At 42.0% G+C, this 26,822-nt stretch overlaps 1 protein-coding gene across 6 annotated transcripts in view; it reads right to left on the reverse strand.

Annotated features, from left to right (window-relative positions):
* The window catches only part of vps13b (vacuolar protein sorting 13 homolog B), an 806,769-nt gene that overhangs the window by 590,288 nt on the left and 189,659 nt on the right, over positions 1 to 26,822 (reverse strand). For all 6 annotated transcript variants that reach the window (XM_033019455.1, XM_033019454.1, XM_033019453.1 and 3 more), the window contains exon 16: positions 18,912 to 19,036. In XM_033019455.1, coding sequence (XP_032875346.1) covers positions 18,912 to 19,036 — 125 coding nt within the window. The remainder of the gene's footprint in view (positions 1 to 18,911; positions 19,037 to 26,822) is intronic.

Genomic DNA, 26,822 nt, shown 5'->3' on the forward strand with positions numbered 1-26,822 from the left:
AGTTTTGAGGCATTTGTTTCAACTTGAGCAGATAGGATGTGTCCATACACTTCAGAATTAATTATGCTACTACCATCAGCAGTTGCATCATGAATGAAGATAAGTGAGGCAGTACCTTCAGCAGCCATACCTGCCCAGGCCATAACACCCCCACCACCGTGTTTCACAGACGAGGTGGTATGTTTTGGATCTTGGGCAGTTCCTTCTCTCCTCCATACTTTGCTCTTGCCATCACTCTGATATAAGTTAATCTTCGTCTCATATGTCCACAAGACCTTTTTCCAGAACTTATACACTTTAGCCACATGTGATTTTTTTTTTCTATTACAAATCTCAAATTGTGGAGCACAGAGGCAAATAAATAAATGATGGGTCTTTGTCCCAAACATTATGGAGGGCACTGTATGTTTAAGGTGAGGGGGGAAAGATTTACTGGGAATCTAAGAGGTCACTTTTTCACACAAACGAGCTTCCAGAGACATTTAGACAGGTACATGGATAGGGTAGGTTCAGAAGGATAATGGGCAAAGGCTGGCAGGTGAATCTAGTATAGATGGATCATGTTGGCCGCTGTGGACATGTTGGGCCGAAGGGCCTGCTTCCACGCTGCATGACTCTATGACTATGAGAGGTTGATGTCACTCGTAATGCCAGCATTTATTATACGCGGCTAATTCATAGGCCAGTCCACCACTGGATGGCAGAAATCCTTCTCAGCAGAACCCGAGTGAAACAGGAGGGTCACAGTTACCCATGTAGATGCCAGATTTTTTAACCTGGATATCTTTAAGTATTTGATTTTAACTGCCCTGACTGTTATGGTGAAATTATAATTCATATCATGTCTCTGTAGCAATGTCCCTGGATGTTTGTACAGTAACTAAAACACTGTGCTACCATAACCTTGGTAACAACCTTTTTTTCATATAAATGAATGGTTTGTTGGAGCATTTCAGGGAGCAGTTGAGTATTAACCAGATTGTGGACTCTCTTCTCACGTTCCCTGTGATCCAGATGTGGTGTATTTCGGTAATCTCGCAGTTTCATGATCGCTGAGACTCTCTTGTTTCTGGATTTATGCCAGGGTATTTAATTTACTGAATTTAAATTCCACAACCACTGGGGTGGTACAGCGAGTGAGCTGCAGACTCACAGCTCCAGTGACCTGGTTCAATCCTAACCTCCAGTGCAGTCTGTGTGGCGATTGTACGTTCTCCCTGTGACCACATGGGTTTCCTCTGGGTGCTCCAATTTCCTCCCACAAAATGTGCAACTTGTTAGGTTAATTGGCAACCGTAATTTGGCGTAAGTGTGCAGGTGAGTGGTAGAATTTGGAGAGGTTTATGAGAAAGTAGGGAAAATAAAAAAGGATTAGTGTAAATGGGTACTTGTTGGCTGGCATGATCCCGATGGGCCAAATAAACCATTTCCATGCTATCTGACTCAATGGCACTATGGCGGGATTAGAACTCAAAGAAACATAGAAACATAGAAAATAGGCGCAGGAGTAGGCCATTCAGCCCTTCGAGCCAGCACCGCCTTTCAAAATCATCATGGCTGAGAAGGGTTTCAGCCCGAAACGTTGCCTATTTCCTTCGCTCCATAGATGCTGCTGCACCCGCTGAGTTTCTCCAGCATTTTGGTGTACATCCAAAATCAGTATCCTGTTCCTGCTTTTCCCCCACATTCCTTGATTCCAGTAGCCCTACGAGCAATATCTAACATCTATCCAGTGAATAGGTCTCCGCTGCCTTTCGTGGCAGAGAATTCTACAGATTTTCAACTCTCGGGATGTGAATTTTTTTTTCCTCATCTCAGTCCTAAATAGCCTACCTCTTAATCGTAAACTGTAACCCCTGGTTCCGGACTTCCCCAACAACGTGAACATTTTTCCTACATCTAGTCTGTCCAATCCCTTAAGAATTTTATATGTTTCTTTCAGATCCCATCTCATCCTTCTAAATTCAAGTGAATATAAGCCCAGTCGATGTATTCTTTCATCATATATCAGTTCTGCCATCTCGGGAATTAACCTGGTGAACCTACGCTGCACTCCCTCAACAGCAATAATGTCCTTCCTCAAATTAGGAGACCAAAATTGCACACAATACTACAGATGCGGTCGCTCCAGGGCCCTGTACAACTGCAGTAGGACCTCCTATACTCAAATCTACTCGCTATGAAGGCCAACATGCCATTTGCTTTCTTCACTGCCTGCTGTACTGCATGGTTACTTTCAGTGACTGACGCACAAGGACACCCAGGTCTCGTTGCACCTCCCCTTTTCCTAATCTGACACCATTCAGATAATAACCTGCCTTCTTGTTTTTGCCATCAAAGTCGATAATCTCACATTTATCCACATTATACTTCATCTGCCATGCATTTGCCCATTCACCCAACCTATCCAAATCACCCTGCAGAATCATAGCATCCGCCTCGCAGTTTACACTGCCACCCAGCTTTGTGTCATCCACAAACTTGGAGATGTTACATTTAATTCCTTCGTCTAAATCGTTAATATATATATTGTAATATATATATTGTAATATTGTAATATATTGTAAATAACTGGGGTCCCAGCACTGAGCCTTGCAGCACCCCATGAGTCACTCTATCCATATCCTACCCCCAATACCACGTGCTCTAATTTTGCACACTAATCTCTTGTGTGACCTTGGCAAAGGTTTTTAAAGTCCAGATACACCACATCCACTGGCTCTCCCTTGTCGATTCTGCTTGTTACATCCTCAAAAAATTCCAGAAGATTAGTCAAGCATGATTTCCCCTTCATAAATCCACGCTGACTTTGTCACAGCCTTCCAATTACGCTGCTATTACATCTTTAATAATCGACTCAAGCAACTTCCCCACTACCGATGTCAGGCTAAATGGTCTATAATTCTGTTTTCTCGCTCCCTCCTTTCTTAAAAAGTGGGGTTACATTAGCTACCCTTCAGTCCACAGGAACTGACCCAGAGTCTGATCCAGAAAACTTTAGTAGTGGCGCCATCGAGTGTGGCAGCCCCGCCAGCAGCTGTCTGTCCTTTCATCCTTTTTGTTATTTTTAGTCTGTCTAAAAGTTTGTTTTTGGTAGTCTTTTAGTCTTTTTTATGTGTGGGGTGGGGGGGGAGGGGGAAACCGTCTTCTCAGTCACTACCTGGTTGAGGATGCATCTTTTCTTCAAGCCGCATCTTCGCTCCCCCTCACGGCCTACCATCTGGATTGGCGCGGCCTTTCCTGCCGGAGACCGGCCAGAGCTTCAGCGGTGGCGAAGCACTGAGTTACCATCGAAGAGCGGGCGATGCCTTGCCGGGATCGCCGTGTGGAGCTTCGGAGTGCTGGGACTGCCGACTTTAACACCGTGGAGCTGTGGTCCGCGGAGCTTCCAGCCGCGGGCAGCGCTGACTTTAACATCGCGGAGCCTGGGATCTTTGCCGGGGTTGCCAGTGTTGGTGCTCCGCCCAGCTCGGCCTGTGGATATCGGGAGCCGCGGTCTCTGGTTGGAAGCGGTCAATTCAGAAACTCCAAGCCGCTGAGAGTGTTCTTCTGTTCCGATGCTGGAGCTCCGATCATCCGATCATTCCAGCGAGAGGGCCTGAAACATCGGGCCATTGTGGCGACTGCGGAGGCCACAATAGGCCCCGACCACGGGTGAACAAGAGGAAGATGACTGAACTTTGTTGCCTTCCCTCACAGAGGGAAACGTTGATTCTGTTGTGGGAGGATGTTTTTATGGTTTATGTTAAATTCTATTGTGTTGTGTTTATCTTATTTGTGTGCAGCAAGGTAACTGAAATTTCACTGCACCAATTGGTGTATGTGACAATAAAATGTCCTTTGTCCTTTGTCTATAGAACATTAGAAAATGATCACCAATTCATCCACGATTTCTAGGGCCACATCCTTGAGTACTCTGGGGTGCAGACCATCAGGCCCTGGGGATTTATCTGCCTTCAGTCCCAACAGTTTACCCAACACCATTTCATGACTAATGTGAATTTCCTTCAGTTCCTCCGTCACGCTAGATCCTCGGTCCCCTAGTATTTCTGGGAGATTGTTTGGGTCTTCCTTAGTGAAGACTGAACCAAAGTACTTGTTTAACTAGTCTGCCATTTCCTTGTTTCCCATCATAAATTCACCTGTTTCTGACTGTAAGGGACGTCCATTTGTCTTCATTAATCTTTTCTTCTTCACATATCTAAAGAAGCTTTTACAGTCAGTTTTTATATTCTCCACAAGCTTTCTTTCTTTCCCCCCTCTTAATTAACTCCTTTGTCCTCCTCTGATGAATTCTAAATATCTCCCAGACCTCCGGTTTGCTGCTTCCTCTGGCCAATGTTTATGCCTCTTCCTTGGAATTAACACTATCCCTAATTTCCCTCGTTAACTACAGTTGAGCCGCATTCCCCGTTTTATTTTCACGCCAGACAGGGATGAACAATTGTTGTAATTCATCCATGCGATCTTTAAATCTTTGCCATTGCTTATCCACCGTGAACCCTTTAAGTATAATTTGCCAGTCTATCCTAGCAAATTCCCGTCTCAAGCCATCAAAGTTACCTTTCTTTAAGTTCAGAACCCTTGTCTCTGAATTAACTGTGTCACTCTCCATCTTAATGCAGAATACTACCATATTATGGTCACTGTTGCCCAAGGGGCTTTACATAACAAGATTGCTAACTAATCCATCCTCATTACACAATACCCAATCTGGGATGGCCTGCCCTCTAGTTGATTCATAATTACCAGAGGCTTAACATTTCAGGTTGATGACCTTCTGATGAAAGGTTATTAATCTCAAACATTAATTCTGTTTCCTTCTCAACCACTGCTGCCTGATGAGTACTTTGTGTTTTGTTTCAGATCATCAGCATTAGTTGTTTCAGTTAGTCTTGGCTTCTGAATCACTAGTCCAGTAATTCAGACACGGTGCATCAAATAGCAATACACCAAATGTATTCTATATTTTATTTAATCTGGCTTAAATATTCATGGACTAACATAGTGAATAATAACTTTAAGACTTGGATTGTTTTCTCTGGAATGATGGAGGTTGCAGGGAAACCTGATGGGAATATATAAAATTATGTGAGGCAAAGATAGAGTAGACGGTCAGAACCCTTTTCCCAGGATGGAAAAAAATCAAATACTCGAAGGCATAGCTTTGTGCGAGGGGCCACTTTAAAAGATGTGCAGGGTAATCTTTTTTTTTACACAGAGGATGGTGAGTGCCTGGAATACGATGCCAGGGGTGGTGGTTGAGGCAGATATGATGGTGGTATTTCAGAGGCTTTTGGATAGGCATATGGATATGCAGGGAATGGAAGAATATGGATTATGTGATAAGAGATGGTCTCGGCATCATGTTCGGCATGGACATTGTAGGGCAAAGGGCCATTTCTTGTGCTATACTGTTCCATGTTCTATACAGGAAAGGTTTATGGGAATGGGGGGGAACATTAAACAGGATTATTATAAATGGATGCTTGATGGTTGGCACGATCTCCGTGGGACGAATCAATTAAAAAACCCGTACCAAGTCACAGAAGGCAATATTAAGAGAATTGCTAAGACTGTCAATTTTGCAGTTAAAAGACTGTGGCTCAAGTCCAGATCCATCATATAATTTCAACTCAAAATTCTATTGCGTAAATAAAGAAAGGACAATTGCCTTCAATATGAGGTACTAACCCAAGTCTACCTTCAGTGGGCAAACTGATGGTGCATTCACTTTGCTTGAGAGACACTAGGAACTGCAGATGCTGGTTTGTAAAAAAATACATAACCTGCTGAAGTAAATCAGCGGGTCAGGCAACATCTCTGGAGAACATGGATCGGTGATGTTTTAGATTGGAAGCCTTCATCAAATAAAACAGTGTAATAATTGCACAGTAGTTCTCGCTTACAGATGTCATTTATTGCTGTAACTTAGTTAAGTAAATTCATCAATATTATTCACCTGAGTAAGACTCCATGCATCTACCCGATTTATTCCTCTCATGATTTTGTATACCTCGATAAGATCTCCCCTCATCCTCCTACTCTCAATGGAATAGAGACCCAGACTACTCAACCTCTCCCTATAGCTCACACCCTCTAGTCCTGGCAACATCCTCGTAAATCTTTTCTGAACCCTTTCAAGCTTGTCAATATCTTTCCTATAACATTGTGCGCAGAACTAAACACAATATTCTAAATCTCATTAATGTCTTATACAACTGCAACATGACCTCCCAACTTCTATACTCAATACTCTGACTGATGAAGGCCAAAGTGCCAAAAGCCTTTTTGACCACCTTATCTACCTGCGACTCGACCTTCATGGAACCATGCACTTGTACTCCAAGATCCCTCAGCTCTACAACACTACCCAGAGGCCTACCATTTATTGTGTAGATCCTGTCCTTGTTCGACATCCCAAAATGTAACACCTCACACTTCTCTGTATTAAATTCCATCAACTATTCTTCCGCCCACCTGGCCAATCGATCCAGATCCTGCTGCAATCGTTCACAACCATCTTCACTATCTGCAAAACCACTAACTTTTGTATCATCAGCAAACTTGCTAATCTTGCCCTGTGTGTTCTCATCCAAATCATTGATGTAGATGATAAACAGTAATGGGCCCAGCACCATTTGGCCCCCCACCAACCACCAACCTGGACAGAGCCACTGTCGTGCCGCAGCCGATCGGAACGCCTATTGGTGTTTAGTTGAGAGTAGTGTTAAACTTGTTCATGATATATGTATTTTTATTTCTATTTATTTTTTACTGCACACTGAATGGACACTGGTTTGAGTAACGTTTTTTTGTTTCCTCTGGGTATGTGAGTACTCAGGAAAATAACAATAAAGATATACAATACAATACAATACAATACCATACCCTGAGGCACACCACTAATCACAGGCCTCCATTCTGAGAAGCAACCTTCCACCATCACCCTTCGATGGAGCAAATTTGCTGTCTATTCAGCTTTCTCTCCTTGGATCCCATGAGGTTCTACCCTTCCGGAGCAGTCTGCCATGGGGACAATGTATAAGCACTGCTGTAATTTCTACTTGGTGAAACCAAAATGTATAAAACTGGCCTTTATTAAAATCTGACAATGTGCACTTTAACCACATGTGATTTTTTCTATTACAAATCTCAAATTTTGGAGTACAGAGGCAAATAAATAAATGACGGGTCTTTGTCCCAAACATTATGAAGAGCACTGTATGTCTCCCATATCAAGCTAAAGTTAGATTTTTCTGCCACTCTACAAAGAGTATATTTTATCAGAACACCAGATGTAAGCCAGACCAGCATGGGGCTAGATTCCTTTCTTTAAAGGATATGTGAAACAGTTGGAATTTGACAATGATTCAGCTTTCACTGCTATTTTTCTGATGCCAACCCACATATTACCAGATTTACTGAATTCCTTTCTCACAAATTCACATGACTAAATTTCAATTCAAAGTCTCTGGATCTGAGCAAACATTGACTATCAGGATTCTTTCTTTCCATTGCGTCCGTTTATAGAGAAGACTAGGAATGTCTATTATAGGAAATTATAATAGAAAATATAGAAACATTGGATAACAATAAGCACTTGTGACACACAGATTAGCAATAAGGTTATGTATCCACAAACAAAAATACGATACAATTTGAAGGAATAGTCTTACAAAAAATTTTTTGGACATTTTGGACATTTACTAGTGTGAAAAATTGCAAAGCAGATTAAGTGGTTATGATTAGGAAAAATGCAAACAAGAGTTTTATTCCTGTATGGCATTTTGCAGCAAATGCCTGTCTGTCTGATTTTCTCATTAATTAAAAGGATTTTTTAAACAGCTTTTAGGTGTGACATATACGTTTCCGCTGTCGAAAACCACCCTTTTTCAACTATGAAGCCTCAGAATCTGTTATTCTCACAGGCAAATCAGATTTATTTTTACGATGGGTATCTGTCAAACTATAAAGAATCCATAACGAGTTACTATCCATCATGGCTTTTAAGGGTAGTGTGTGTGGCAACACAGGGATGGTTAGATTACAGGTGGGAGGTGGGGCAGAAGTGATCACAAAGGTGCCAGTAATTGTGGGAGGATCAATGGGCATGTAGGAGGAAAGATCAATGGGCATGTAGGAGGAAAAATCAATGAGATGACCACGAGAGTTTGCTTATCTGTTGATTCTATGGACCCAAAGGCAACGCATCAGCTCCAAGCAGTACAGTATAAGTATTTACCTCATCTAACTCCCCATTCTTGCCTCCTTCTTTCTGATATCAAAATGGCATAAAATAGAATCCCGCATGCTATCCCCTTTAAAGCACTTGAATCCTGGCAACCTCAAGAAAAGAAATGTAGAAACAAGGAACTGCAAATGCTGGTTTACTAAAGAAGTTTTAAAGTACTGGAGTATCAGTCTAATAAATCTAATTAAGGGCCTGAAACATCACCTATCCATGTTCTCCTGAGATGCTGCACTACTCCAGCATTCTGTGCCTTCTCAAGAAAAGCAGAATGGTTGTCTACTTCTATTAAAATTAGAAGTGAGTCTTAAGAAGGGTTCCAACTCGAAACATCACCTATCCTTTTTCGACAGAGATGCTGCCTGACCCGCTGAGATACTCCAGTACTTTGTGTCTCTTGACTTTGGAGAAGGGCGGATTCCTGATTGCAAACCTTTTACATTTTAACTTCCCGTTCAATCCAAATCCAGCTATTATGGATAATTAAAAAAAACATTAATATGATAAATCCATCAAGCTGTTGTGCCCATAAAATTCATTTACTTTCCCTTAGATTACTTTAAGTATGAAAGGTATGACCGTAAATAAACAGTAGCAGACGTTTAAAGAAACATTTCAGAATTCTCATCGAATGAGTATTCCATTGAGAAATAAAAACTCCATGGGAAAAGTTATCCATCCATGACCAACTGAAGTAGTTAAGTGCAGCATTGGATTGAAAGAAAATGCTTGAGTCATGAAGAATTAACTCAGAATTTAGAGAATTAAAGAAACCAGTAAATGTAGACCCAAAAAAGCAAATCAGAGAAAATAAAATGCAAGAGTAAAAAACTGTCAAGAAATATATGTGGATTACAAGCTCTAGCCAGTACATAAAATGGAAGAGAGCAGAAAAATCAACAATGGTCGGTGAGAAGAGAGGGAAAGTAATAATGAGGAATAAAGAAATGGCAGAAATATTAAATAAATATGTTGTATTTGTCTTCACACCAAAAAGCATTAAAAGCATACCAAAAACAGAACATAACCTGGGAGCAATAAAGACCGAGGAACTAAATGCAATTAAGACCACTTGCGAAAAACTATTGGGCACACTCACAGGAATAATGCCTCTCTGCCTGATGGCCTGTGTTCAAGTGTTTTTTACAAGTGGCTTTCAGTATAGCAGCATTGATTATTAGTGAGCTTACAAACTTTATGATTCTAGAAAGATTGGAGGAAAAAATCCCTTCTTTCTTAAATAATTTAATTTCATTCTCGGATAGTAGGTATTCAGGGACGAGTATTTTACCGGAGACACAAGCAACTGCAGATGCTGGAGTCAAAATGCTGGAATAACTCAGCAGGTCAGGCAGCAATTGTGAAGGGAATGTATAGGCGATGTTTCAGATTGGAACCCTTCTCCAGTCTGAAGAAGTGTTCCGACCTGAAACATCACCAATTCATTCCCTCCACAGATGCTGCCTGACATGCTGAGTTACTCCAGCACTTTGTGTTTTGAGAAATTCCCCTCCTGATACACCCAAAGATTATCCGCTATCAGGCATAGTCTTGACTGAATATGTGCACCTCCATCAACCCTAGTGAAGTCTTCCAGCACAAAACAAGTCATTGGATTGATGTCATCATTCTCTTCACCACTGTTGGACTGTGGCGGTAGTATGTACCTTCATCAAAGTGCATATACTATTATCGGTATTGGTTTACATTGTCACGTGCAACTAGAAATTGCGTTTTGCATGCTATCTAAGCAGATCATACCATATATGACTTCATCAGGTGCTGCAAAAGAGAAATTAAAGTGTAAGATATAGTATTATAGCTAAAGAGAAAGTGAAGGTATAAAAATGTATAAGAGCCATAAGAAGATAGATTAGAGGTTCAGTTGTTCATACCCTGCATAAGAATTGTCCATTCAAAAGACTGAAAACAGTGGGAAAGAAGCTGTTTTCACAACTCTGCAATTTCTTGTGGTGTTGAATAGGGCAGAGCATCACCATACCAGCCTGTAATGCATCTGGTGAGGATGCTTTCTATGGTGCATCTGAAGAAATCATCCCTTCCATACTCATCATCAAACTCAAGGAACTGGGTCTCTGCTCCACCCCATGCAACTGGGTCCTTGACTTTCTCATCGGCAAACCTCAATCAGTACAAATTCACAACAGCACCACCTCCCCACTGACCATCAATGCAGGGGCATCTCAGGACTGAGCATCCAGTCATCTGCTTACTCTCTCCATACCCATGACAGTGTAGACAACCATAGCTCCAATGCCATCCTTAAAATGGCAGATGATACTATTGGATGAATAGTAAACAATGAAGAATCCGAGTACAGGAGAGAGATCGATAATCTGGTTGAAAAACAATCTTGATCTTGATGTCAGTAAGACCAAGGAGCTGATTGTTGACAGTTTAGAGAAACAGCGAGGAAACAGGCCCGTCAGCCCACCGAGTCAGCACAACCAGCGATAACCCATACACTAGTTCTATCCCACACACTAAGGACAATTTATAGAAGCTAATTAACCTGCGAACCTGCACGTCTTTGGAATGTGGGAGGAAACTGGAGCACCAAGAGATAACCAACGCGGTCACAGGGAGAACATACAAACTTCGTACAGACAGCGCCTGAGGTCGCAATCAAACCCTGGTCTCTGGCGCTGTACGGTTTTAAGACTTCAGGAAGGAAATGCCAAGGGAGCCAGGTACCTGTCTTCATTTGTGGGACAGCAGTGTAGAGAGTTCAAGTTTCTGGGCGTGCGTATCTCTGAAGATTTTGCTCAGAAGGGCTCAGCATTCTGATACAATCACATAGAAAGCTCACAAACAACACTACTTCTGCAGAGGCTTGAGGAGATTTGGTATGATGGTAAATACTCTATCATACTTCTACAGGTTTATGCGGGAGCACATACCGACTGGTTGCATCACAACTTGTTACTGTAATTCAAATGCTCAAGAATGAAGGAGACTGCAAAAGTGATGGACATTGCCCAGTCCATCACGGATTCTGACCACCTCATCACGCTGTGAACTATAAGAAACATTGCTTCAAGAAGGCAGCTGATATCACCAAAGACCCACAAGCCTTGGCCATGCTCTCTTCTTGCTATATTGGAAAGATGGTATAGGGGCTTGAGAACAGTTACCTTCAGACTCAAGAGCAGCTTCTTTGCATCATCCATTAAGTTCCTTAACCACCTTGCACAAACCTACCAACAACCATAGTTTAGCATTGAATCCCTACAGACTTTGCACGACTATGGTTACTGTCCATACTTTAGCTTTTGTGCTATCATGGTCTAGCATACTTAGAATAACTGATAACTTATTGTACATTTATTGTTCTTGTTGCATCTAATGTGCCTGTAAAGCTGCATCAAGTTAAAATGTTTTGTTCCAGTTCCTATCCAAAGCCAATGATAAATTAATACTCTTGACCCTCGCAGCTGATTCGAAATCCTCAAATACCCTATTCATCAGCATTATGGATGGAACTACACAAAAGGGACAGCAGCAGTTCAAAACTGCGACTTCACACCATCTTCTCTTGGGCAATTTGATATCCCAAAAAACACTGGTCTTACCAGTGATGTCTGTAATCCAAAAAACCTAAATGAAATGTAACTCTACCTTCATCTGTGCTAATATTTCCCCAGCTTACTCTGGTGAAATGCTGTACTCCTGTAAAGCACTTTAAGGACATGTTGCATGTTACTAGTCATTAGACTTGAGAGTAAATTGTTTTTAGTGATCTTTAAGGCATGTACTTTGACAACATTATGTTATATACAGCTGCAGAAAAGGGAGCATTTCGTCCAATATTCTACTAACTGAGTTACAATGCCAGAATTGCGAGGGAAAGGGAAAAGGGCAAGGAAAGAGAGGAGGCAAAGTTAAGATATGCAAGCCAAGGATGAGAAACACTCCAACATTTTATCACCTGGTCTCCAGCGTCCATCCAAAACTACAAAGCCAACTACAATTCTGCTTGCCATGAAAAATTGTCATAAGCAATGATGGTAAAAAACAGGAGAGCTCTCTCCCAGGGGTATTCAAGAATAAAATAACTTGTCGAGTCGTAACCTGGAATACATTTGTAAACTATGTAACATTCCTATTCGACCACTAGCCTTCAACTACATATGCCTTTTGCCAAAAACGCAAGTAAATAAGTTTATTCCAGAATTCATGAAAATCCTTTCAATGTTACTTTAATTTAATATTTACAGAGCAGCTGAGATTGAACAATAAATTATGTCAAGAACAAGATTACTGTACAGGAAAAGATCCACAGGAAACTGCAAATAAAATGAACAAAACTATGTTTATGTAGAAACTTTCATGCTTTCACAGTCCCAAGGGACTTCATATCCAATGAAGAACGCATTAAGGGGAGACTGTTGTTATGTAGGGAAATGAATCGGAAAACTTCCACACCGAAAGGTCACACCAACAGGAATGAGCAGGGAGGGCGACGCCAATTGATTTAGTCATGTTTACTGAGGAATAAGCTTTTGGCCAAAATGCCAGAGGATATCTGCTAATTTTCAAAAATATCCTGGGATTTTTCATGTCCATCTGAAATTTCTCTCCTCAAAATTTACTCCCTTCCCAATCCAAAAGTGGGATGATGACATTTCCACCTAGTTTACATCACACAGGTTTTTGGTGAGACTTAAATCCATAAGAGTGCTGACACCGAGCCAACACTGACATCTTACAATTGAAGAAATTGTACTACATGAGAAATCATCAATGTCCCTCTCTCTCTCTGCACGTTGCCTCACCTGCTACTTGCAGTTTTTTTTCTGTCCATAAATAAACCGCCAAAAAATTATCATACATTTGTTATCATATATTGGCATAGTTGCTGCTTTCACATATTTATATTAACATGTAGTCATACCAATCTCTCGTGCCAAATATAAATGTTAAACCATCTCAAGTGCTATCACACAGTAGAGTCCGGCTAAATCTAAGGTTCCATTACCAAGCAGGGCATAGGAACATGCAACTCTTGTCTAAACTATTAATCTTAAACCATGTGGCCTTTGGATGAATGAGTGCTTGAATGAGCGGCAGAGTGAAGCAGCGGTAGAGTTACTGCCTTAAGGGCCTGTCCCACTTTCCCGAGTTATTCACGAATTCTCCCGAGTTATTCACGAATTCTCCCGAGTTTTCAAACTCGCAGAATGTTCGTAACGAGCCCGTAGGAGGCTGTAGGAGTCCGTGGATATATCGTAGTGGCTCGTTATGCCAGCCGTAGGTACTCGGGGCTATTTATTTACTCGTGGACATTTTTCATCAGGCTGGAAAAAAGTCCTGACTTACCTGATGCCCCGAGTACCTAAGGCTGGTTTAATGAGCCGCTACGATACATCCTACAGGACTCGTTACGAACATTCTGCGAGTTTGAAAAATCGGGAGAATTTGTGAATAACTCAGGAGAATTTGTGAATAACTCGGGAAAGTGGGACAGGCCCTTAACAACACTAAAGACCCGGGTACAATCCTGACTTTGGGTAATGTCTGTACAGAGTTTGTACGTTCCCCCTTTGAGTTTTCCCTGGGTGCTCCAGTTTCCTCCAACACTCCAAAGACATACAGGTTTGTAGGTTAACTGGCTTCATTAATTGTAAATTATCCCAAAAGTGTAGTTTCGTGCTAGTGGATGGGGTGATCGCTGGTCGGCATGAACTCAGTGGGCCGAAGGGCCCATTTCCACGCTACATGTCTAAAGTAAAGAAAACTGAAGCATAAACCCAGTCTCATAATAAGCTACTTAACATGCCAATCCTTAAAATCTTCAAACACAATAATTAAATGTATCACTTGGTCAGGGCCTAGAAGAGGCAGAGTGTAGTGTATATTACCATTACTGTACAGCCGAGCTACTTACAATGTGAATCCCATTTGTAACTAGAAAAAACCCCAAAATGTAACCTATTTCAATATGTCCAACAATTTATTTCCTTCAGGGATGCTGGAATTTACGTTGAAACAAAAAGGCTCCGTTGACACGAAGACAAACTGAAACATGGGGTGCTGAAAGCGACACATTCTTCTTAAGCTACTTGCTTTCTCAGCCCTCCTTGTTCATCTGTGTAGTTCATCATGTAAAAATAGCTTCCAGACACGAAATGCTGGAAATCTTTTCATAGTCAACTTTTCATTATCTTGACACTATCAAGATCAAGACGAAAGCAAATTTTAAAAGCTCAAATGAAAACAGGTGCATTAAAAGTATCCTTCTAAGTCTTTCAATCGTCTGTTTTTGTGTGGAAAAAAAGGTGTCTTTATCTATGAACTGCAATAATCCAACTGACAAGTTGACAAGAGACTTCTTACAGTATTATTTTACACATTATATAATTAAGTTTGTCTCAATTCTCCAATTTAGTTTAAAAACACCAATTCCACCATGACCATCTGGTGAATAAATTTAGAACAACTAAGACACCACCACCTGGTTACAAATGTTAACAGCTATATTGAATATAAAAGGAATCAAAATTATAGCACAGAACACAGCCATCAGCCCATCTTGTCTTTTCAATAGCACAACCTTAAGTAACTTTACCAAGCATATTTACTTTAGTTTAGAGATACAGCATAGAAACAGGCCGTTCGGCCCACCAAGTCCACATTGACCATTGTTCACCCGTTCACACTAATTCTATGTAATCCCACTTTTTCATTCACTCCCTACACACTACGGACAATTTACAGAGCCCAATTAACTTACAAATCTGCATACCTTTGGAATGTGGAAGGAAACTGTATGGAACAAGCTGCCGGAGGATACAGTTGAGGCAGGTACTATCGCAACGTTTCAGAAACATTTTGGCAGGTACATGGATAGGGTACGTTTAGAGCGATATGGGCCAAAAGCAGGCAGGTGGGATAGAGCCGCGGACTCCGGTGGGAGGTGGCCGACTCTGATGCCCAAGCCGCTGAGGAGGTCCCCCAGCTCAGACGTTGGACTTACATCACCCCGGCGAGCGGGCCTGAGCATCGGGCCGCCCGTAGCGGCGACTGCGGAGGGCTCGGGGAGGCCCCGACCATGGGTGAACATTGGGGAACATTAGAAGAAGATGACTGACTTTGGGGCCTTCCCTCACAGTGGGAAACTTTGATTCTGCTGTGTGGGGATGTTTTATGTTGAATTCTATCGTGCGTTGTGTTCTTTATTTTTATTGTATGGCTGTATGGTAATCACATTTCACTGTGCCAACTGACACATGTGACAAATAAATGTATCTTGTATCTTGTAGATGGGGCATATTGGTCGGCATGGGCAAGTTGGGCTGAAGGGCCTGTTCCCACGCTGCATGACTATGACTCTATTAAGGAAACCCAAGAACACGTATTTCCAAATACCAACTCAAACCTTTTCACTTGATGACAATGCAAGTATAATTTTCTGCACTGAAAGTTGAACAATGCCTATCTTCTCTCATGTTAATGAGGATATGCCAATTAATCACATCAATGGACAAAATCATAAATGTTTTTACAAAAGTGTTAGTGCAAAATTATGTAGATATCATGTAGTGCTGTTTTAAGGAGTTCTTAAAACTATTTTTTACATGTTTGATGTCAAAGTGAAGCAAGTCACAACTTAACTTCGCCAGTGTCTCCAAATATTTTATTTTCTAAAAGTTACTAGTCAGAGAAGTAGCAATTGGCAACTAGATTCTTGCTGGATATTGCAATATTTCTGTACATTAATGGCAAACCAAAAGCATTTATCCCAAACCACACTTAAATAATGTTTTTAATCCTGAAATAAATTCATAGATGAATTAAGCAGGCTAAATGTAAACATATACAAACTCTGAATGCAAATCGTTCGTCAGTAAAACCAGGTCTTTGGTTTTACAGATGGTAATCTGTCGCTCATCTCACTAAATCACTATTTGTTCATACATTTTTCAATCTAACTACGAGAGAAACACAATTATTATTTCACACAAGAGAGGATTTATGACAGAGTAAGCAAGCATTTTGGATCCATCATATTTTAAATGTAATAACTTTACTGCAGATAAAAATGTAGGCTATAAAAACAAATTGCCAATAATTTATTGCTGTTGTCGATAAAAAGCACAATTTTCTAATTAATGAGCGAGCCTTTGGCATTGTGGTAGCATTCCAGTCTGTCAGAAGTTTAGAATCCTCCCACAGTAAACTGCCTCAACGACCCGAGACTCTGTCTCTAGCTATGACGCAGTTCTGAATTCAAGGTTAATTAGCTTAGTTTAGAGATACAGCGCAGAAACAGGCCCTTCTGCCCACTGAGTCCATGCCAACCAGCGATCCCCGTACATTAACATTATCCTGCGCGCACACATACTGGGAACAATTTACAATTTTACCAAACTAATCAGCCTACAAACGTCTTTGGAGTGTGGGAGGAAACCAGAGGAACTGGAGAAAAGCCACATGGTAACGGGAAGAACGTGCATACTCCCAACAGCATAGTCAGGATCGAACCCGGGTCTCTGGCGATGTAAGGCAGCAACTCTACCACTGTGCCACCGTGCCCTCCTATCCAACAGGATTCTTGAGTGAGTATGTGCTTGGTATGTGTGCATTTTTGCTGGTGCCATTCGCAGGTGGTTTACTTTAGATGGTGCAGAGATACAGCATGGTAACAGGCCTCTTTGGCCCACCAAGTCCATGCTGACCATCGATCGCCCGTCCACACCAACTTTACTCCCTACACACGACAGGCAATTTACAGAGGCCAATTAATCTTCAAACCCTGCATGCCTTTGGAATGTGGGAGAAAACCGGAGCACCCACACGAAATCCACGTGGTCACAGTGAGAGCAGGCAAACTCCACAAAGATAGCACCCAAGGTCAGGATCGAATCCAGGTATCTGCCGCTATAAGGTAACAGCTCTATCAGCTGTACAGCAGTGCCGAGGTGAATTGTTCATCAGCCTGCTAATCCTTCAGCTATTTTTAAATCTTCAGGGCAAATGTGCTAAGATATGAAAATCAAACAAACCCTTGAGAAATATCAATCAGTAGCAATAAGATCCTGCAGCCACACAGAGAGGTCAGTTGCATACAGCTGCAGCTCAGCACCAAATAATACACTTTTTGCATTACACGGTCTCCTGCTTTTGTTCATATAAAACAGCATATCTTCTGATTTACTGTGATCACCACTGCTTGAGATCGACTAATAAACACGTAAACCTGCACAGTTTTTAATGTCAATGGACATTTTACTGAAGAAATTACTGGAGTTTTGAGAAACCAAGATTTCACTGGAAAACTATTTTTGAAGCATCACATGTGGCTAGATGGGTAAAATTGCCTGCAATACCAAACCAGACAATCAGGAAGTCTCTTGAGATCAATTAATTATTTGAAAAACATAGTACAAGCTCAGTCATATTGGAAATCAGGGACTCACAAGCAAATTCAAGACCATTGGATCACTGCTATGACTCTTCATTGCTGTGTAGTTATAGAACATGCAGGTGGAGAAAATCAATCTCTCCCCTTTCCTGATTACAAATACATTTCACCAGACTGCAATCTGTCCCTGAATCACATCAGCAATGTTAACCAAAGACTAATTTGTAAACAAACTAGTGTAAAGAAATCATCATCTTGGAAATGTTTTAACAGTCTGAAGTAGAGTCCCGACCAGAAACACCACCCATCCATGTTCTTCAGGGATGCTACCTGACCTGCTAAGTTACTTCACGAGTGTGTGTCTTTTCTTGGTAACCCAGCATCTGCAGTTCCCTGTTTCTACAATATATTGGATGAATTGTCTTTGCTCATGTTACTTCCATGTAAGTTGAACTATTTCCGTTCTTTCACTTCTGTACAACTTTTTAAAATATTACCGAGCATCAAACTACCTGAAAATCAGCACATTATGAAAATAGACGATTTGTTCATGTGCCAAGATGTTGTTGTGAGTTCTTATGCAAGCAATCCATAAATTCTGATAACATTTTCAAAAGCAGAGCAATTAAAATTGGTCAGAATGGCCTGTATTGGAGCCAGACAGGTTTTAGTTTAGTTTATGTTAGAGATACAGCAATGGAAACAGGCCGTTCGGCCCACCATGTCAATGTTGACCATCGAGCACCCGTGAACACTAATTCTTAAGTTATCCCACTTTCACATCCCCTCCCTAAACATTGGGGGGCAATTTGCACAGGCCAATTAACCGACAAACCGCACATCTTTGGGATGTCGGAGGAACAGGAGCACTGAAGGAAACCCATGTGGTCACGGGGACAACATGCAAACTCCACATAGGCAGCACCTCGGGTCAAGATCGAACCTGCGTCTCTATTGGTGTGAGGCAGTGGAGCTACCAGCTGCACCACTCTAAATGTCTCTTTCAAAACACTGTTCATTCCCAAGATATAACTTGAATTTATATATTGTAAAACAATAAGTATTTCATGCAGAAAATAAATATACCATACTAAAATACCAATTTATACAATGGAAAAAACAGTTACATTTATGGTTTATACGAGCATTTGAGAAAGTTTATGTATATTCAATATACAGTTTTCCATTTAACAAAATGAAAATTAAAAATGCAAATACTTAGAAAGCGGCTTTCTGTAAATGTGACCATTTTGGTTGTACAGTAAATGAACTCACCAATGTGACGGAAGTTGAAGGAATTTGCCATAAAAAGCTGTGCTGAAGGAAGGAATGACTGGGACAGGAGGACAGAACGATCCTTCAGTATCCAAGGAGGTCAGGCCTGCCTGGAAACCAAATATCTGCAATAACAAACCCGAGAGGATCAAAAACTCCACGACAAGAAAATGTTTAATGAAGACAGGATGAAACATGTCAACTTCAATTTTCCTTACAATGAACACACACTGAACACTTGTACCTATGACTGCATCACCACTGAGTCTGCCTAATTTCTAGAAGTCATGACCTTTTAAACACTGAAAAAGGTCCTTTTCAATCATTATTTTCTCGCTATTAGTTGAAAATGCAATTGTTTTGATAATCATGTAAGCAGTTAATTCAGATAAATCCAGATGACACAGGTTGAGGCATGATATTGTTTTACCAAAGCTTTCCATTACTGGCATCACATGAAACAAGGTGGTATTCTTTTTAGAGATACAGCACTGAAACAGACCCTTCAGCCCACCAAGTCCGCACTGACCAAGCGATATGTTAATGAGATTCAAGAAAATAACTATAATCTTTAAAAGGGACTTTAAAAGGGACTTTACTGAAAGGTTACGCATTTTTATGGTCCGTGAGAAATTTTTCACATGTACTTCTTTGAGAGATACAGGTCGGAGTCCTCGGGTCCAGGGGTCCGGAATGCTACCAATCAATGTTGTACAGAGACCCGTGTAAGGAGTGAACTGCACATGCTGGTTTAAACCGAAGACAGACACAAAAAGCTGGAGTAACTCAGCGAGTCAAGCAGCATCTCTGGAGAAAAAAAGCTGATGTTTCGAGACGAGACACATCTTCAGACTCAATTCCGATTAGGCTGTCTGAAGAAGGGTTCCGGTGTTGGGGGAGTCCAGAACCAGGGTCCCAGTTTTACAGTCTACCGTGGGAACTCTTTAACTCAGTAAAGTAAAGTAGCCTTTATTGTCATATCAGCGCACAGGCAGCAGTTGACTGTTGCTCTATTCAGTTTCCCAGGGGGTCGGGACGGGACGGAGTTGGGAGAGAAGGTGGGTGAGTCTAGGAGAGGAGGGGAGACAGATGGGGGTGTCTTTCATTTACTGACGGGCGGTGTCTGTCACTGAAACAGGCAGGTGAGATTTCAACTCCACCTTGTGTGTGCCTCTCTCTCTCTCTCCCTCCCTCTTACACAGGCTGAGAGACTCTGCCTCTGTGAGTGTACGTCTCTTTCTCCCCCTCTCCCACACACAGTAAGACCGAGGTACTGTGCTCAGTCCATCTGTGTCTCCCACATACACAGTAAAATATGTCTCCAAATGAGCCAATTCAACCAAGGGAGGATATATATAGTGTGTGAAAAAAAAAGTTACATCATTTGTGTCACGTGTAGTTCACGATGTTCATTCAAGATTTAACGGGAAAGCTCGGGAAACGGACAAGTCCCTCGCACAAATAGCAGAAATGCCGAGTACCGTGGGAACTCTTTATATACCCCCCGTTATATCGTGCGAGACTCGTGCTGGACTAACCCCGTACACCAGCACTATCCGACACTGGGGACAATTTACAGTTTTTTTTATCGAATCCAACTAGTTCAGTTTAGAGATAGAGTGGGGAAACAGGACCATCACCGAGTCCATGCCAACCAACAATCCCTCTACAGTGAAGGGCCTGTCCCACTTGGGCGTAACTCGCGCGTCATTTACGCGACAGGCCGGCAGTAACTGTCGAGCGCAAATCATCTAGCAGTACGACAGTCGCGCGCTTTGGTCCTGAGGGCCGATGATACACAACTTTACCTCTCCATAAAACCAAACACCTCCCTTCCCCCAACTGCCCTCACCACCTGTCTTCAAGCTATCAGCAACTGGATGTCACTCAACCTTCCAAAACTCAATGGAAATAAAACAGAAATCATGCTAATTGGCTCAAAGTCCACACTCTCCAAAACCCACCCGTTCACCATTTCAGTTGATGGCTCACCCATACCCACCTCCTCCCATGTCAAAAGTCTCGGCGTCATTCTGGACAGTACACTTTCCTTTGGCCCCCACATCAGCAATATCACACGCTCTGCATACTTTCATCTCCGCAACATCTCCAGACTCCGCCCCTCCCTCTCCAAAGACAATACAAAAGTCCTCATCCACGCTCTGGTCACATCCCGCATCGATTACTGCAACGCCCTCCTCACTTGCACCTCCAATAAACTTCTTCATCGCCTCCAATGCATTCAGAACTCTGCAGCCCGGATCATCACCCGCACCAGATCATTGGACCACATCACACCCATCCTCACTCAGCTCCACTGGCTCCCTGTGCACCACCAGATTAACTACAAGATTATACTGCTGACCTTCAAAGCCCTACACCACCTTGCTCCCCAATACCTCTCTGACCTGCTGCTACCATACACTCCTTCCCGGTCATTTTGTTCCTCCTCAGCTGCAATTTTCACTGTCCCCACATTTAGACTCAGCACCATGGGTGCCAGAGCCTTCAGCTGCTCTGCCCCATGTCTCTGGAACACTCTCCCACCTCCCATCCGTCACCTGGACACTATCGATCAATTCAAATCACAACTCAAAACACACCTGTTTAGATTAGCATACCCGACATAACTTCCACCATGTTCACCCTGATTTTAATGACTTAAAATGTTTTGTGTATTTTTTTGTTTTTTGTTTTTAATCAACTTGATTTTAATATTGATAAATGTATTGTGATTTTATGTCCTGTAAGGTGTCCTTGGGTGTCCAGAAAGGCACCAGCAAATAAAATGCATTATTATTATTATTATTACTTCTTTTGGGAGTGTCTTTCTTACAAGACTGTTCTTTTAGTCCGTGGCAAGGATTTTCCCAGAGAAAAAATGTCAAAACTCGGCACGCTTTATACCCGGGTGATCACGTGGTGCGGCGCCCAAATGATTTGCAAATGGTGCACCGACAGCATACGCGGCGATACATGGTTACGGATGTGGACACACGGTGACGCATAATAAATTAGCATAGGCAATGTTCATGCGTCACCGTGCATAACCATGCGTCACCACGCGCTACACGTATGCCATCAGTACGTCAGCGTGCGCAAGGGATACGTCACGCAGGTGGCGTGCGAGGATTTTGAACATTCCAAAATTCTGGGGCGATAGGGAAGCACCGCGCGTTACCGCGCGTCACTATATACACCACCACGCATCACCACTCGCTAACCAATTTTTAGGATGTCGCGTAAATGACGCCCAAGTGGGACAGGCCTTTAACACTATGCTGCATGCACACAAGGGACAATTTAACTAAACCAATTAGCCTACAACCTGTATGACTTTGGAGTGTAGGAGCATCTGGAGAAAACCCACACGGTCACGGGGAGAACATACAAACTCTGTACGGACAGCACCCATAGTTAGGATTGAACCTAGGTCTCTGGTGCTGTAAGGCAACAACTCTACCACTGTGTCAATGTCTCAAGCTTCACCTTTCTGAATGGAGAAAAAGTCAAATATCTCATGGCGCAGATAGGAGAAAGCGGCAGAAACCCAGGTATAATCCTGATCTCGTGTTGTCTACAGGGAGTCTGCAAAAATCTCCTTGTGACCCCGTGTTTTTCCTCTGGGTGCTCCGGTTTTCAGCCACATCCCAAAAGTGTGCAGATTTGTATGATAATTGGCATCTGTAAATTGCCGCTAGTGTGTAGGGAGTGGATGCTAAAGCGGGATAACATAGAACTTGTGTGAACGGTCACACGAATGATGGGTGTAGACTTGGTGGACCAAGGAGCCTGTTTCCATGCTGTATCCTTCAATCAATTCCAAATAACTGAATTTGCAACACTTATTTTTTGTCTAAACGGGGTTTAAAAAACATTTTATCAGGAGTGTCTTTTACCATTTTGTCCACACAGCAATCATTAACACTCACTCGATAGGACTTCTTAAAATTTATTTTTTGATCTTTGCCACAATTACCAGCAATATTATGGCTGCTACTCAGAGGCATCTTTTCACAATAAACATTCGACATAAAGAAGATTAAAGTGTTAGTTGACAGAAACTTCAGAATTTCTGCTTTGCTTGAAATTTCATTTTGATTGAAGTAAATTTGGGAAATTGCGCATACAAGGTTTAGTTTCAAAATATAAGCTCAGAAAACAACATACGTTTGATGTTAACCGAGAAATAGCAATTAAGATGTGTTCAAGACATTCCATTTATACTTCCACAAGTAGTTCAGTGCTTTAAACTTCAGCTGGTACTCATTAAATAATCTAATCATCGAAATGTCACTTTACTGTAAAAGATCGGGTTTCACCAATGGCAAAAGGCACCTTCAAAGAATGTTCAAAGGTATGTGAATGACTTAAAATAAGAAGGGTGGGGGGTTGGAATTCTGGTAGCTTGAGTGTTAAACTCACCAAATAGCTCAAATGAACAGAAGAACTGTGTAACTTTAACAAGAAAACGAGCTGTGCTAAACAATTACAAGGTTTACTGAACCGTCCAAAATCAATGTCACTTAGGACTAAATATTTTGGCGATTACCAATAACATTTTCAATGTATTCTGCAAGCTAGTTGGATTAGATTTCAACTCTGATAATTAACCAGAAGATTTAAATTAGATATATACCAACTATACCATTTAATCCATAAACAATGAAACTGGAATGAGACAGTGATATATCCCTAAGTAATTAGCTCCTTGGCATAATTACCATAGTTTTAAAAGCCCATCACTGTGACACTCCTGATGTATCTATTATCTACATTAACACTCAAATGATTTTAATTGCAATGGATTACAAAACAAAACACAACCTATGCCATACAGCATTTGTTAGATCACCATAAATGCATATAGATGCAACTAACACAAATTTGATTATGGGGATAAATTTATGCAGGAAAGATTACTCAGTGCTGGCAGTTAAAATTTCACACAACAGACTTATTCTAGTGCAGTTTGAGGGCCTGTATGAAGTCAAGCCCTTGATTCAACTATTGTTTAGTTGGAAGACTACTCCTGGATCTCTGAAAAATACTTTTATATCCATTCACCAGCAGCATGCAAGATTACACCAACACCCTATAATTTTATACAACTTATTAACATCTTGAAAAGACACAAAGTGCTTGAGTAACTCAGCAGGTCAGGCAATATCTCTGGAGAACATGGATAAGTGGCTTTGCAGTTCGGAATGCTTCTTCAGCTGATTGTGGTGAGAGGGGGATCTCATTGAAACCCAGCGAATAATAAAAGGCCTAGATAGAGTGGATGTGGAGAGGATGTTTCCAGTTGTTGGAGAATCTATGACCAGAGGGCACAGTCTCAGAATAAAAGGATGTACCTGAGGTGAATGGAGGTGAAGAAGAATTTATTTCCCCAGAATCTATAGAATTCATTGGCACAGATGGCAGTGGAGGTGAAGACATTGGGTATTTTTAAAGTACAGATTGATAAGTCCTAGGTTAGCAAGGGCATTAAATGTTACGCAGAGAAGGCAGGAGAATGGGGGCTGAGAGGGGAAAATAGATCAGCTATGATCGAAAGGTGGAGCAGGCTCAATGGGCCGAATGGCCTAATTCTGCTCATTTGTCATGTTCTTATGGGTAGGGAGAGGGGAGAATGCTGGAAGAGATGGGAGTAGGATAAAGCCTGGCGAGTGATAGGTGGATACGGGTGAGGGGGTGGGGAGGGTGAACTGTCTCAAGAAGGGTCCCAACCCAAAATGCCACCTATCTATGTTCTCTAGAGATGTTGCCTGACCCACTGAGTTACTCTCACACTTCCTGATATTTTTGTAGAAACCAGCATCTGCAGTTCCTTGTATCTCCGATTAACACCTTGGTTTGGTGTGCCTTGAACTGTGATGTGGCCATGGCTCAATTTCAGGACAATCCCTTGTTCCAACTGGGCAAATATGGTGATTAAACCTCCACAATAAACATGGGTCAGAATGATCCCAGACGCACATAGCTCAAGCGTATATCTCAAAACCACTAGCATCATTTCATCAATATTTTGAGATCAACACTGAAATTGTAATAATTAATTGAAGATCGAACTATACAGCACAAGAACAGGTGCCTCGGCCCACAATGTCTATACCAAACATGTCAAAACCAACTCTTATCTGCCTGTATTTAATCCATATCCCTCCATTCCCTCCATATCCATGTGCCTATACAATAGTTTCTTAAATGCCAGTATCAAATCTGCCTCAACCACTGGCAGTGCGTAAGAAATATGAATTGCTGAGAAATAATTTGTTAAAAAAAATAAATAGAAATTTAGCAGAATAAGTTTTTACGAATAGGACACAAAGTGCTGGAGTAAATCAGCAGGCCAAGCAGCATCTCTGGGGAACATGGATAGGTGGTGTTTCAGGTCCAGACCCTTCTTCATACTCAGAAGAGGGGTCCCAAACCAAAACGTCACCTCCCCATGTTCTCCAGAGATGCTGCTTGACCCACTGAATTACTTCAGTACTTTATGTCCTTTTGTGTAAACCAGCATCTGCAGTTATTTGTTTCTGCACTAAGTCCTTAAGAATATTATGGACCATAAATACCTTGCCCTTAAATTTATTCCATATTTTCAGGCAAACCTTTACTACACAGAAAATACATGAAGTTTATAGCAGATCTGGATAAAGCTATTTGTTATTGTAAACCGTAAGAGCTCTAAAAATAAAATGTAAATTTATCAGTGTTTCAGGTTAAAAATAGAAAGTAATTTAGCGGGACATCAGCACATAATTGTCATGCATCCCATTTCGCTCTCCTATGCACCAGACAGAATAGCAATCACATTAAGTGTGCGAAGGAGCTGCAGATGCTGGTTTAAACTAAAATAGACACAAAATGCTGGAGTAACTAAAGCTGAGGCAAGGATGTGTCCGAAGAAGAGTCTCGACCCGAAATGTCACCCATTCCTTCTGTCTAGACATGCTGCCTGTCCCGCTGAGTTAAGGGCCTGTCCCACTTGGCCGTCATTCGCGCTCCATTTACGCGACCTGCTAGCGTGTGGGTGGTGCGTGGGTAGCGCAGGACGGGCGCATGGAGTGGTGTGGAGGAGTGTGGAGTGGCATGGAGGAGTGTGGACTTCGTCCTGCATGAAATCTTCGCGCGCCACCGGCCTGTCGCGTAACTGACGGCCAAAGTGGGACAGGCCCAAGACCCTGGCGCGGCGCAACATCTCACCTTCAACAGCAGCAGAAGCAGGCAAACGATCGTCGAGCTCGGCCTGGGGCTCAGGGCCGTTGCGGATCCGGATCCGCCCCCACACCTACTCCCAGAGCGGGGCCAGGACGATTGGAGATAGACACAAAATGCTGGAGTAACTCAGCGGGACCGGCAGCATCTCTGGAGAGAAGCAATGGGTGACATTTCGGGTCGTGACCTTTCACCAGACTGAAGAAGAGTCTCGACCCGAAACATCATCCATTCCTTCTCTCCAGAGATGCTGCCTGTCCCGCTGAGTTACTCCTGCATTTTGTGTCTATCTTCAAATGATGTCACGCGCTCCAGACGGCTGTGCAGACGCATGATGATGCGCGCGACCGTCGCGTGTCAGTCACTACCGGCCTGTCGCGTAAATGACGGCCAAGTGGGACAGGCCCTTTCACTCCAGCATTTTGTGTCTTGGAATCACATTAACTTGGTGTAACTAGCTCTGCCGTTCCTTATGTACCTGGCTAAATTTAACAAAAAAACAAACTAAACTTGTAAAAGCAGTCTTTTCTTGAAACTTCTAATTCTTTCCATTTTGTTGCATACCAGACAAAGCAAGGAAAAGGGGAACTGGTAAATGGGAGTAAAAATCAGCTGCAGGTGGGCCTGAGCTATTTTCGTGCTGATAGAAAAGGAAACCTGCTCACTAATATGAATGGGGTGTTTTGA

The sequence above is a fragment of the Amblyraja radiata genome, chromosome 4 (genome assembly GCF_010909765.2).
Source record: "Amblyraja radiata isolate CabotCenter1 chromosome 4, sAmbRad1.1.pri, whole genome shotgun sequence".
NCBI classification, from domain to species: domain Eukaryota; kingdom Metazoa; phylum Chordata; class Chondrichthyes; order Rajiformes; family Rajidae; genus Amblyraja; species Amblyraja radiata.